The 15,455-nt window shown below is 43.0% G+C and overlaps 1 protein-coding gene across 1 annotated transcript in view; it reads right to left on the bottom strand.

Annotated features, from left to right (window-relative positions):
- LOC131938073 (N-acetyllactosaminide beta-1,6-N-acetylglucosaminyl-transferase) overlaps positions 1–15,455 on the bottom strand; it is a 28,439-nt gene that overhangs the window by 9,264 nt on the left and 3,720 nt on the right. Inside the window, exon 2 of the mRNA XM_059295965.1 lies at positions 1,093–1,169. Coding sequence (XP_059151948.1) covers positions 1,093–1,111 — 19 coding nt within the window. The 5' untranslated portion in view covers positions 1,112–1,169. The remainder of the gene's footprint in view (positions 1–1,092; positions 1,170–15,455) is intronic.

The following is a 15,455-nucleotide window of genomic DNA, read 5'->3' as shown; positions in this document are numbered from 1 at the left end:
TAAACTCATCATCCAATGAAGTAGAACATAAACATATACTCTACTTAAATACTTCATCATAGCATAAATCAATGTGACTACTCATAGGACAAATCTATATATCGACTAAGGAACGATAAATTGTTCTGGCGACTCATGTAACATATCAGAATAACACCGTGACCGTATTTCAGACGTGTGTGGTTTGCTGAATGAAAGACATCTGTTGAAGCCGATAATTTGATTGTCACATTAGCCCAAGTCTTTAACTTACTCCACGGGGATTGTGAGCCGGTTGGTCTTGTAGAGCGGGGTCGGCAGGGGCGTGGCCCAAGTCTCATCGTGAGGGTTATGTGTTCCAGTATAAAGAATGCGTGCCTGATGTACATGCTTATTATCTTAACGCAAAGTATTTTTTTTTTCTGGTAGGCTTTCTTTTATGTTAATTTATGCATTGCTACACAATTCTTCCAATAGGCTAGAGCTGCGGTGGTGTAGGGTTAGGCGTCTCAAGTTCCCTCGCGTCTATCTCAGCACCTGAGGTCTCTGTTTACTTTATTTCTCGTTTTATATTTAAAAAAAAAATGACTCGTTGCATAAGACGCAGTCAGCGTTCGTGGAAATTCTAGGAATTATCTAGAAAAGTAAATGTTAGACGTTTACAAGTCTGGAAAACCACTAGTTTTTGCGCTGGCTTTTTTAAAAGTCTGGAAAATGTTAGGAATTTATTTTTAGAAACAATAAATACAATGTTTTCCATGATGTACGTGTGAATGTTAAGATTATCTAAAATAGTTCTTTATTTAAAGAGTGCTAGCGAGTGAACACTGTGTACCCCTCGAGTGTACACACTATTTTTTCCTAAAGGTGGTCAGAGGTTGAAGACAATCGTAAAATATTTTTTTTATTAAAAAGGGTGAGTTAGTGGGGCTGCAGACCGTGGGTTAGTGGGGCTGCAGACCGTGGGTTAGTGGGGCTGCAGACCGTGGGTTAGTGGGGCTGCAGACCGTGGGTTAGTGGGGCTGCAGACCGAACTATTCGATGTCATTTTTCTTTTGAAAACCTTATATGTACCTTTCTCTGTACACTATTCTACTAACAGGATTGGCTTACCTCTCTTGATAAAGCGCATGCCCAGAGTTGACAGTTTCCGGTCACATATTTACATTTGTCAGATGCCATCCATGTATCTTTTCAAAAAAAAACAAACAAAGAACACAATTAAAAAAGCATTTGAGAGTTCTTATAAGTCAGATTTTAAAATGAAAATACACATTACGTTCACAAGTAACGCACTTCTAAAGGGGGCATGCGCAGAGGCGTAGCGAAGGGGGGATATTTCCCCGGCGCCGACCTTAGGGGGCGCCAAAATGAGTTGTAAAAACAAATTAAAATGTCATTTTAGATGTATTTTTGAAGTTTGAAGGGGGGGGGGGGGTGCAAATCGAAAATTTGCAAATCGGAAGATTGAGGGGGGGGGGGGGTGTGCAAATTGAAAATTTGCTCCCGAGGGGGACGCCAAATTGAAAGTTTGTCCCCGGGCGCCGGGAAGGGTCGCTACGCCTCTGAGCATGCGCATACAAAAATCACCAAAAGTGCTATAAGTGTATAAATAAAAGTCTCAGCGTTTCTAAAAGAACCAACACAAATCAAAATGGTGAAGTTTTTCTGGTTTTCCTGACAACCAAAATAGTTTTTAACTTATTTTTATGTTTAGTACTTACTTCCATCTGCCAAACATGGCAAAAGTATTCAAAAGGCTTTAGATCTCAAATTGTAAAAACTCAAAAAAAAAAAAAAATTAAAAAAAAATTCTGAGCTTATCCCTTAATGTAACGGCTAATATTGGACATCAATGAGTTGACGAGAATCCTTCCATTATCACTGTTGACAGGGTTACAATTCATCTTTGTGTCAAGTTTGACTTAATAGCGGCCGTTGATATATAAAATACCACCATTGTCTTCTCTCAAATACCACCATTGTATTTCTTTTAAATACCACCATTGTCTTTCTCTCAAATACCAACATCGTCTTTCTTTTAAATACCACCATTGTCTTTCTCTCAAATACCACCATTGTCTTTCTCTCAAATACCACCATTGTCTTTCTCTCAAATACCACCATTGTCTTTCTCTCAAATACCACCATTGTCTTTCTCTCAAACACCACCATTGTCTTTCTCTCAAATACCACCATTGTCTTTCTCTCAAATACCACCATTGTCTTTCTCTAAAATACCACCATTGTCTTTCTCTCAAATACCACCATTGTCTTTCTCTCAAATACCACCATTGTCTTTCTCTCAAATACCACCATGTCTTTCTCTCAAATACCACCATTGTCTTTCTCTCAAATACCACCATTGTCTTTCTCTCAAATACCACCATTGTCTTTCTCTCAAATACCACCATTGTCTTGTCTTTCTCTCAAATACCACCATTGTCTTTCTCTCAAATACCACCATTGTCTTTCTCTCAAACACCACCATTGTCTTTCTACCATTGTCTTCTGAACTAGCTTTCATAACCGCCATAAACCCCGTCTCTTAAATGTTAAACTTTACAATCCAACATTAAAAAAAAACACCTGACTCTAAGTTAAAGTTTAAGTAGCCGTGACGAAGGAACAAAGATTGTTCGAAACCGAAAATGTAACTAGATCTCGCATTTATTACACGTCAAAGAATATTTTGTTTAAAAATAGCAACCAATAATGAACTGCCGCTTAGTTTAGCAAGACAATCGTTTTTATTATGCTCGTCTTTTAGTCAGATAAATCTAAAGTTATTGATTGAAACAGGCCGGGGTATGACAGGCCAACACAAGTACTGACAGAATGAATAGGCACGAATGTCTAAACCAAAACTTTTAAGATGTAATGTGAAACACGGATACAATAGCTATAGGTGGGAGACAGGGGGGTTCAACACAGCGGCGTAGCGAGGGGGGCGGGGTGGTGGGGGTGGTGGACCGCACCGGGTGACACCATTTAGGAGGGTGACACCAAGGCGAAAAATAGCAAAATATATAGAGAAAAATGATAATTCCACTTTATTAAGTGATTCTTACACAACACTTTCATTTTTTTTCTAACACGTCGATCCTTCCTTTAAAAATAACATCAACAACCAACCAACGAAAAACAAACCAACGAAAACAACAACAAACTGTACCGTATAAGAATAGTTTGTCACGATGAATTAACAAGGATGAGGTTATTTATATTATGTTAAATTATTTATGTTATTTATATTATGTAAAATATATATATATATATATATATATATATATATATATATATATATATATATATATATATATATATATATATATATATATATATATATATTTAAGTGAAAAACTACCCCCCCCCCCACAAACACACAGAACATGCATTGGGTTGCATGATTGTGAAGACTTATCCCTCCCCTCCCCCACCCCCGACAGAGAAAGCAGACTTGCATGCTAGTTAAGACTATCGCCCCCCCCTCCCACCCCCCCACCCCCACCCAACCACCCACCCACTATATATAATTTATATACCCCATGATCTTTAAGTTCTAACTAAATTACATATAACGTCCCTCCCAATAGTATCTATACTACAGAAGTGTACACTATTGGGTTCATACAAAATGCAACAGACTATAGTTTAAGGTTAATAAATATAAACAAAATGTAGTGTGTGTGTGTGTGTGTGTGAATATTATTTTTATTATTTTTATTGTATGCCAGTGCAGACTACTCCCCCCCCCCCCCACCCCACCAACCACACACTCACAGAACATGCAAACATGTTCCATACTAGGGGCGATCCCCCACCCCCACAACATACATACTATGGCGATCCCCCACCCCCACAACATACATACTAGGGGCGATCCCCCACCCCTACAACATGCATACTAGGGGCGATACCCCACCCCCACAACATACATACTAGGGCGATCCCCCCACACCCACAACATACATACTAGGGGCGATCCCCCACCCCCACAACATACATACTAGGGGCGATCCCCCACCCCTACAACTTACATACTAGGGCGATCCCCCAATCCCACAACATACATACTAGGGCGATCCCCCCACACCCACAACATACATACTAGGGCGATCCCCCACCCCCACAACATACATACTAGGGCGATCCCCCACCCCCACAACATACATACTAGGGCGATCCTCCACTCCCACAACATGCATACCAGGGGCGACACCCACCCCCACAACATACATACTAGGGCGATCCCCCACCCCCACAACATACATACTAGGGGCTACCCCCCACCCCTACAACATGCATACCAGGGGCGACACCCACCCCCACAACATACATACTAGGGCGATCCCCCCACACCCACAACATACATACTAGGGCGATCCCCCACCCCCACAACATACATACTAGGGGCGATCCCCCACCCCTACAACTTACATACTAGGGCGATCCCCCCACACCCACAACATACATACTAGGGCGATCCCCCCACACCCACAACATACATACTAGGGCGATCCCCCACCCCCACAACATGCATACTAGGTTCGATCCCATGTGTACAACTGTACAACATGTGTACTAGGGGCGATTTACCCCCCCCCCCCCCCACACACACAAACAACATGCATACTAGGGGCGATCCCCAACCCCCACAACATGCATACTAGGGGCGATCCCCCACCCCCACGACATGCATACTAGGGGCGACCCCCACCCCCACAACATACATACTAGGGTGATCCCCCACCCCCACAATATGCATACTAGGGGCGATCCCCCACCCCCACAACATACATACTAGGGGCGATCCCCAACCCCCACAACATGCATACTAGGGGCGATCCCCCACCCCCACGACATGCATACTAGGGGCGACCCCCACCCCCACAACATACATACTAGGGGCGACCCCCACCCCCACAACATGCATACTAGGGCGATCCCCCACCCCCACAGCATCCATACTATGGCGATCCCCCACCCCCACAATATGCATACTAGGGGCGATCCCCCACCCCCACAACATCCATACTATGGCGATCCCCCACCCTCACAACATGCATACTAGGAGCGACCCCCCCCCCCACCCCTACAACATGCATACTAGTGGCGACCCCCCACCCCCACAACATACGAGCCAGTGGAGGGAATCCATCTGAGTATCGCGAACCAGCAGGTTACAGTGCGGGTGAATAAATTTTTCAAGCAGCCGGTAATGATAGTGGTGTTCATTAGTCTGAATGATGGACAGATATGGTGTACATCGTGAGGGCTGAAAATGGTGGTCCTGTTTTTACTTACATATACCCATGAATGTTGCTTCTACATTCCCTCTGAAATAATGTTTAGTGATAATTTATATATTTAAAAAAAAATCATAACTATGCGATGATTTGCTTCAGTTAAACCAATTTGATAACTCCATATTTTTCTAAGTACTTCTGTTAGCTAGTGATAGCCCTGCTTGTTTTAAGGAGTTAACTGATATATATATATATATATATATATATATATATATGTATGTATATATATATATATATATATATATATATATATATATATATATATATATAGTATTATATTTTTCTGTGGGATCCGACAATAAAGTTGGCTGGACCAAGTCAAATTTAATATATAGATCTATAGACCTACTCATTGGTTTGTTTTTATAAACTTTAATCTAAAAAAAAAGAGCATTTATTTTAATGCAGCGACTTATATTTTACTCACGAGAAAAATGGCCCGTTGAGGAAGGATACACCGGGCGCTAGGTTGATAGTGCTGTCTCTTTTCTCTAAACTAAAACCAACCCATCCCCCACACACACACCACCCACCACCCCCCCACACACACCACCCCCCCACCCCCACCCCCACCCCCACCCACCCCCACCCCCCAAAAAAACATGTCTACCGTCCCATTCAACGAAATATAATTATATACTTTTTCCAGTGTCCGCCCCCTCCCCGAAAATTCTACCCCCGCCCCCAAAAATTTCAAGTACCCCCCACCCCTCTCCGGGGAGGAAAAAGTCTGAAAGAAACACTGGTGTCGCGCTTAGCCACTACACGAAGAATTGCATTAAAGAAATTGCGAGAAAACCACTTTTTAGATTAGACACATTAATTAGGCGGTAATTTTATTATAGAGTATCGATGAGGAAACCACCCCTACCCCCCCACACACCCCCCCCCCACCCCCAAAAAAACATGTCTACCGTCCCATTCAACGAAATATAATTATATACTTTTTCCAGTGTCCGCCCCCCTCCCCGAAAATTCTACCCCCGCCCCCGAAAATTTCAATTACCCCCCACCTCTCTCCGGGGAGGAAAAAGTCTGAAAGAAACACTGGTGTCGCGCTTAGCCACTACCCGAAGAATTGCATTAAAGAAATTGCAAGAAAACCACTTTTTAGATTAGACACATTAATTAGGCGGTAATTTTATTATAGAGTATCGATGAAGAAATTTCTTTTGAGTTGGGGAGGGGGGGGGCTCAGACATTCTTACGCGTGGGGTGGGGCTTCGCCCCTACCCGAAGAATTGTATGCAAGAAACTCTTCACGCAAACCATTAAGATTAGACAACATTTCCTTTTTATTCAATGTTAACGCGAAAATCAATGACGTCATATAACTGTGAGCACTCTCTGGGTTTGAGATTATTTTCTACTCTGTGCTAAATGTGTCGACGTCATATTTCGTTTTTCGAATTACTGTGCATGTTTTTATTTTGCTTGTGTTTTCTCTAGAGCGTTCTTGTCAGATAGAATTTTTTCTTATGTTTTCTCTAGAGCGTTCTTGTCAGACAGAGCGTTCTTGTCAGATAGATAGATACATACACAGACAGCGAAACTATTATTAGTAAAATTGAGGGAGAGCTCGCGGGAAATAAAAAATGGTATAACATGAAGCGATAACAGCTGCAGTTCGTACAATGGTGCTTGTACGTTTCTGTACATTTTTTTCTATTATGTGTTGTGTGGCGATAGCCGTGTCTGTCTGACTGCTTGTGATTGAAGGTCAGTTTTTTTAGGGGGGGGGGGGGGGGTTGGGGGGCCTTTTAAAGTGTTTTTGTCTAGTGTGTATTGTTTTAAAACTTTTGGTTGATCAAAATAGCTTAAATTACATTAAAGATTGCCTAATTCATAGAAACAAAAAAAGATAATAGAAAAATTAAATTTACTATCGTTTATAAGAGCGAATTAAGGAGCCGCTAAAAATTGGGGGCCCCTGGATGCTGCCTTATCAGCCTCTCCTTAATCCGCCGCTGAAGGTAGTACTACTTAAAACTGGCAGAAAATTTGTGTACTTTTAAAACTGGCAAAAAATGGTAATAGGCCTACATTAAAATCAAAAGCTATTCGAATTTTTATTTACATCAGGGTTTCCATTATTCAAATCAGCGAATCGCTTAGACCTTCTTTTTGTAGAAATTTAGAAATCATTTTTAGCGCAATTTCCATACGGACAATTGCGATTATTATTAATTTGTTATTTCTGGATGGATGGATGTGTGTCCGCAGTGTGTCCGCAGCTTTAAGTCGTATCTCCTCCTCAACGAAGCAATATCGAGGACTAGTTCCAAAGCAAATATGTTAAGCAAGTTCCGAGGATGATTGTGGGCCAAAAACATTCCCGGAATTCCTTCCTGGATTTCCCGGAGAAGCCAAAAAACCTCGAAAAAAATGCAGTTTTTGGCCCATCTCGGCAACCAGACCACTTAGCGACTTGAAACATTTACCAATCGATTCCTGCCATAATTTAGAACAATATTGCCGAAGAAAGTTTTCAAAAATATCCTTTCGTTCGGTCACAAAAAATTAATTAAGGAAATTGCGCTTAAATTGTCACTAGACTTTTTATTAACTTGTTTTTATAATCAAGGATTCTATTACAGGGCCTAATCATCCCCCCCCCCTCCCCCGGGACCAAACGATCAACGATTTTCACATCCGCATCAATCCTCCTCCCCCGCACTCATATTCCTGATATGGATGTATCAATATTCATCGATCAATCGTCCTTCACCTTGTCTGCACTGACGCCTGCTAAAATGTGTCCGGGCTGTTCGAAAATCATCAGCGGGTTGCCATCGATTTTTATTTTTTGACTGGCCCTCAACACACGCCCGAAATAACTACGCGTTCCTATGCTAGCAACCAAAACAAAAAAGTATGACCAAACTATACCAACAGTAAAAAAAGAGGCTATACACGAAACAAATAAAAAATATGATAAAACTATGCTAACAGTAAACGGACGCAGTGAACAAAACAAATATGAGAAAACTATACGAACAGTAAATCGAGGCAGTAAACGAAACAAAAAATACGACAAAACTATACCAACAGTAAACCGAAGCAGTAAACGAAACAAAAAAAATCGACAAAACTATACCAACAGTAAACTGAGACAGTGAACGAAACAAAAAATATGACAAAACTATACCAACAGTAAACTGATGCAATGAATGATACAAAAAATATGACAAAACTATACCAAGAGTTAACCAACGCAGTGAACGAAACAAAAGTGGGATTTTTTTTTTTAGTGTGCGGCTCGCTTGATAGAGCTGTCTTTGACGGCTGCATGGTCGTGTCACGTGTTCGATTGTTGTGAATTATTTATGTTTCTATAAACAAGCCCACCATTGGCGAATACAAATGTAAACAATAGCCGGCTATCTGATAAAACTGCCGGTCGTGTGTGCTTAACGCCGTGTACAGCAGTAGTGTGTGCAAACATAGATCAGCAGAATTTTTCTTGTTTGTCGCTGTAAAGCTCTGTATTGTGTGTGTGTGCATGTGTGTGCATGTGAATTACCTGGCCTTTAATTACGTTTTTTAAGCATCGTTAACAAAAAATTCTTTGACAGAGAATTTTTTTATTTCGTCTCTAAAGCTCTGTATTGTATGTGTGTGTTTGTGTGCGCGCGCGTGCGTACACATACTCCTGTGTGTGTGTGTGTGTGGGTGCATATGTATGTTGTATAACGTGGACTTTATACACGTTTTTTAAGCATCGTTAACCAAAAATTCCTTGACAGAAATTGTGTATTTAGTCTCTACAGCTCTGTATTGTGTCTGTGTCTGTTTTGTGTGTGTCTGTGTCTCTGTGTCTCTGTGTAACCTGAATTCACACACGTTTTTTTTTAAAAACACCGTAGGCTTAAAATTCCTTGACAAATAAACTGCTCTTTTGTCTTAACGAATTCCTCACAGACAAAAGTTTGATAAAAACAAAAACTCTATGGTAGCATGCTTGATCAAGTTAACTATTAACACAAGATTTCTGTGATTATGCAAACAAGACCAATCTCACAATTTAAAAGTTATATGTGGTCGGGCGGGTTAGCGCAAGGTTGCTAACCCGAAATCCCCGAGTTCGAACCCATGAGACTCGTCATCTGGGGAACAGCATTTACAGCAACCCAGCTAGGAGAGAAAACTTCGAAATCAAACAGGAGTGGAGCTGGTAGGATGTCAACTCTGGCAGCTCACGAGACATAGCTGATTCCAAGCTGTACAGGCAATGTTCTGTCCCTAGGCAGAGGCGTAGCTAGGGGAGGGCGGGGAGGGCGGCCGCCCCGGGCGCCGACCTCAGGGGGGCGCCAAAAGGGGTAGAACATTTTTTTTACAAGCTCATTTTAAGCTGCAGTTTTGAATTATAAACAGTCAAAGTAAAGACATTTAACCGCTGAGAGCCTTTGCATACTGATTTAACTGTTTTCTACCTTGATTGAGTAACTGTAAAAGGTATATCCTTAAGAAACAGTGACCGGAAAAACTGCTTTCCAGCTTTCCTAGATGGGGGGGGGGGGCGCTTTTTCAAAGACTAAAATCGGAAAAACTAAGGAATAAATAACCCATATCACTCAGAAAAGAACCCATGGAACTAAAACGTATTTTACGATTGTGTAACATAAAAACACAAATTATTGACGTTTAACATCCACTGTACCAATTTTGTCCAAGATGGTGGGGAGAGGGGCGGGGGGGGGGGGCGCTTTTTCACCAACAAAAATCGCAGGATTTGTATTGGATCGGTTACTAGATAACTCTTTTAACACTTAGAAAATAAATGTGTTTCCTCTAGCTTGTTTCATTATACAATCAACCAGTCAACGAAATACCCATATCGTATTCCAATGTGAACAATAATTTGCTATTGTATGTCAATTGTATGACCTTAATCTAACAAACTTATAATCCAAATATATACTATATCATAACAGAGACTGTTCCAAAGATAAAACGTAAAAAGTCTGTCCTAAACGATTTAGCGGCTCTACAATATTTTTTCTGACATTACTAATCATCATCTTTAAAGGATAATGCATCTCAGGGGGAATTTAATTAGCGTCGAGTAAAGTTTTAGGGAACGACAATCAGCGTAATTGTTAATTTTTTTCAAGACTGTCGCACACGCATATATATGTAACTAGGGTAGTTACCATACTATGGTTAACAACGTATTACAGTCTGATGCAATAGTGCAGATGGTAGACTGATAACGAACGCAAAGCCGCGGCGCAGTTGACAGGCTGATGCAACTAATGGAAACTATTACATGTACGTGAGATATAATGAGACGGTGAACTGTAGAGCGGGGAGTATCCAGTTGGCTGTGGAACGGGGTAGACGTGTGTGCTATGTGAGGATAGGAAGGATGGACATGTGGATTCAGTTATATGAAGCCTAGTGAGGACTGTTAGGGGTCAGTTGATTCAGACTATTATTGTGAAGCATTCCTGTTGATTCATTGTGTTATATTGAAGCATTTCTTGATTCATGTAATAAAAGGATCAATAGCGAACCTGCATCTTCGAGTATTTCTACTGTAGTCGATGTTGTGTAGCATGAGTGGTTAAACTCGTTACATTTGGCACTACAGGCAAATAATCTCGTAACATGTGGCGTTGCGAGCAGGGTAACTGTTCGCTCGTTACAATTGGCGTCGTCGGACAGGATAACTGCTCGCTCGTTACAATTGGCGCTGCGCTCAGGATGAATTCAACGAGACTTGCCGCGTTAGGCACCCATAGTCAACCTAGTTCATAACTGTGTTTAGTGTGTGTGTGAATTCGGACATTCAGGAACAGTGAAAATTGAGGAACGAGGAAAATTTTTTCATACACACACGGTAAGAAAGAACTCTTTTTTTTTTTTACTAAAGGAATAAAATGTCTACTCTGGACGAGAAGCAGACCCATATTGTGGTCCTGCCCAGAGAGTCCCACATTAACAAATTTTACGGGGACGGTGATCCAACTTTAACCAACAGGTTCAGTGAGGAGGTCAAAGCGGCCTGGGCCTCGAGAAACATGTCACCAGAGGAAAGATTAAGACTGCTGATGGGCAGTATAGGAGAGACGGTTAGGGCAGAGGTCAAATGCCACGATAAAACCGTCCAATCAGATCCAGATAAGGTGTTGGATCTAATTATGGAGACCTTTGGGGAGAGACGGTCGGGATCGCAACTGCTATCGGGGTTCGTAGGCTTAAAGCAGAGAATGGCGGAGAGTGTGATGGAGTATTCACACCGAATAAACAGGGCCTTTGATTCGGTAAAGGGCAAAACACCTGACATTGATGTACGCCTACTGAGGGACCAGTTCATCGAGGGGCTAGCAACCCCGATCTTAAGGAGAGAGTTGAAAGAGGAGGTCCACAAAGACCCGCAGTTGACCTTCCTTCAGGTCAGGAACTCAGCGATCCGCAGGTCCGAGGATGAGGACCAATCGAACTGTTCGGTGAACAAAGTCTCTGTGCCGGAACAGAAACAATCCCCACCCACGGGGACCGGCACGGTGGAAACCATGATGGCTCAACTGTTGGCCCACCTGGATAAGGTTGACCAAAGATTGGAGAGGTTGGAAAGCAGGTCAACAGCTGAGAATCAGGAAAAGAACGGGACAAAACAGAGACAGGTTGGACGGCCGCGACCCGCCGGTTCATCGCTCCGGTGGACGGCTGACGGTCGACCAATTTGTTTGTCCTGTTCACAACCCGGACATATGGCACGGTACTGCCAGGGAAACGGTCGTCCTCTGTAAGGCAGGGCCAGGCTACAGAGGGGCGAGGTTATGGCCCAAGAAGCAAAATGATGGGAGTCTGTCCCGAAATGGTGATTACGATTGGGGACATCGCGGTGAAGGCAATTGTGGATACAGGCTCCCAGGTGACGACAATCACGGAAAATTTTTACACCAAATGGATGAAAGGAAAAGACCATAGGTTGAGGTCTGACACATGCATGCGCCTGACGGCAGCTAATGGACTAACCATTCCTTACTGTGGTTATTTTCTGGCGGATGTCGTGGTGGCGGGACATAGGTTGAAGCAGGTTGGGGTGTTCGTTACGAAACACAACCTAGAGACAAATGTGTCAAATATACCTTGCCTGTTGGGCATGAATATTCTTGGCCAGTTGCCAGAATTTCTTACAAATATTGTCGGATCGACCACACCAGGTCGGGGATCCAAGTTGGCCAGGTTTGCCAAGACCAGAGGAAGGATATCAGTCCCGGCAAACACGGTCAAGGCAATCACATTACAAATTGGGGATAGAAGCGTGAATGGTGATGTGATGATAGAACCATGTGGCGCCGCACTGAGGGCAGGCGTCGTGTTACTGCGGACATACACATCAGCGGAAAATGGACTAGTTCAAGGACTAGTGGCAAATGTTTTGGATGAGGAAATTTTTATACCGCCTAATACTCTGGTAGGAGTACCACAGAACGTCGAGGTACAAAGGTCGGCACAGTGCATCGAACTGAGCAATACCAGCAGTAATGAAGTAACAATTAGGTCGGTCAATGTGACGGCCGAGGTGAAGAAAGAGGATGGCCGATCATATACATTCCCGGAAACTGAGGACCCAAAACTAAATGAATTGTTGAATAAGTACAGGGATATATTTGCCTCGTACGAGGGTGATTTGGGTTACACGGAAGTAATAAAACACCAGATACCCTTACTACAAGACAAGCCGGTGGCGCAACCTTATCGAAGATTACCACCGAGTCACTACTCTGCGGTGAAGGCACACCTGAACGATCTACTAAAAAAGGGAATTATTACAACCAGCACTAGCCCGTATGCGGCACCGATAGTAGTGGTAAAAAAGAAGTCAGGGGAGATAAGACTGTGTTGTGATTACCGGAAATTGAACAATATCACAAGAAGGGATGCATTCCCCTTGCCTCGTATTGATGAATGTCTTGATGCGTTGGGGGGAGCAAGATTTTTTTCTACCTTGGATTTGGCTAGTGGCTACCACCAAGTGGCCATGCACCCCAACGATCAACATAAAACTGCATTTATTTCTCCACTGGGACTGTACGAGTGGACCCGTATGCCGTTTGGTCTAACTAATGCACCTGCTACATTCCAGCGAGTAATGCAGAGTGCTATGAGTGACTTTCTATTTCAAATAATGTTGGTGTACTTGGATGATATACTAGTTTATTCAAAAACTTGGGAGGACCATCTAGAAAGATTAGAACAAGTGTTTCTCCGTCTTAGGGAGATAGGAGTAAAGCTGAACCCAGACAAATGCTGCTTCGGTCTGAAATCGGTACATTTTTTGGGTTACGTGATTTCGTCGGATGGCATCGCCACTGACCCAGATAAAATTGCAGCTGTTAAAGAATGGAAACAGCCAACAACTACGGTAGAGGTCAGATCATTCTTGGGCTTTGCTTCCTATTATAGAAAATTTGTGCCTGGTTTTGCAAAAATTGCCGCACCATTGCATGACTTGGTAAACAAAATGACAAAGAAACACAGTAAGGAGAAAAAGAAAGGTAAAACACAACGGATAGGTGAATTATGGACTGAGGAATGCCTGAACTCGTTTAAGCTACTGAAAAAGGCTTTGACAGAGGCGCCGATATTGGGATACGCAGACTTTGACAAACCATTTCGGCTAGAAATTGACGCCAGCTCTAAAGGTCTGGGAGCTGTGCTATCACAACAACAAAAGCAGGGCTTCAGGGTTATTGCTTATGCCAGTCGAGCTCTGAAGGAATCAGAGAAGAACATGACAAATTACAGCGCCATGAAACTAGAACTTTTGACATTAAAATGGGCTGTGACGGAAAAATTCAGGGACTATCTATTAGGTGCTAAATGTGTGGTATACACTGACAATAACCCCTTGAGTCACCTAAAGACAGCAAAGTTGGGATCCATCGAACAGCGATGGGCAGCAGAATTGGCACTCTTTGACCTAGAGATAAAATATCGCCCGGGGCGGTCCAACGGCAATGCGGACGCCTTATCAAGGAATCCTTACGAGAGACCGGGCGATGAGGAAGAAACGCTGACAGGAATATGTGAGGTCAGAGCGTCAACAGATATCCCTCACGGGGTGCAAGTGAGGCAGAACGGACAGACCGGGGTGGAGCACATTTCCACAGAGCCCGGACATATGGACATTGGTGATTTTAGTTGCCTTAATCACAAAGAGATAAGAGATGCCCAGAGAACGGATAGTGGCTTACAGCCGCTGTTGAAACACGTCCAGGAACAAAAATTCCCAGGAAGAAGGGAAAGAGAACAATTTGGTCGAGAAACAAAGAAAATACTGAGTCAGTGGGACCGTCTCAGTATACAGGATGGTGTTCTCATGCGGAGAATTCATGACCAAATTGATGGGACAATACACCAGGTGGTGGTGCCTGGACAATTACGAGAAGAAGTGCTAAGGTTGGCACATGACAGGGCAGGACACCAGGGTCAGGACAGGACGCACAAAATATTACGACGAAGGTGTTACTGGCCCAATATGGAAATGGAGGTCAAACGCCATTGTGAGGCTTGTGTGAGGTGTCAGCATGCGAAAATGCCAGTTGTCAAAATGAGACAGCCATCGGGACACCTATTAGCGACAAAACCACTAGAGATTGTGGCTATGGACTTTACGTCGTTGGAGCAATCATCGGATGGGACGGAACATGTGTTGGTAATGACTGATGTATTCACCAAATGGACTGTGGCGGTGCCCACACGAGATCAGACTGCCAAAACAGTGGCAAAGGTCTTAATAGACCATTGGTTCATCAAATATGGCATACCAAGACAATTACACTCTGACCAAGGAAGGGCTTTCGAGTCAGAAGTAATTAACCAACTGTGCAGCCACTACGGGATCAACAAGTCTAGAACAACCACATTTAATCCGAAAGGAAACGGACAGTGTGAACGGTTCAACCGCAGCATGCATGATTTGCTGCGTACCCTAGAACCTGAACAGAAAAAACGTTGGCCGGATTTTCTCCCAGAGTTGGTATATCTATACAACTGCACCCCCCATGCCACAACCGGCTTTGCGCCACACATGTTGCTGTTCGGACGGGAGGCTCGACTCCCTCTTGATTTGTTCCTAGGAAAAAGGGAGAGTATGACTGGCTCATACACCGCACTGGAATATGTGAATGAACATATGAGAAGAATTAGAGA

Source organism: Physella acuta, unplaced genomic scaffold, assembly GCF_028476545.2.
Source record: "Physella acuta isolate Inbredline_101_S28 unplaced genomic scaffold, ASM2847654v3 ptg000232l, whole genome shotgun sequence".
In the NCBI taxonomy this organism is placed as follows: Eukaryota; Metazoa; Mollusca; class Gastropoda; family Physidae; genus Physella; species Physella acuta.
Note: the sequence above shows the minus strand (reverse complement) of the source record. Positions and strands in the feature narration are given on the sequence as shown.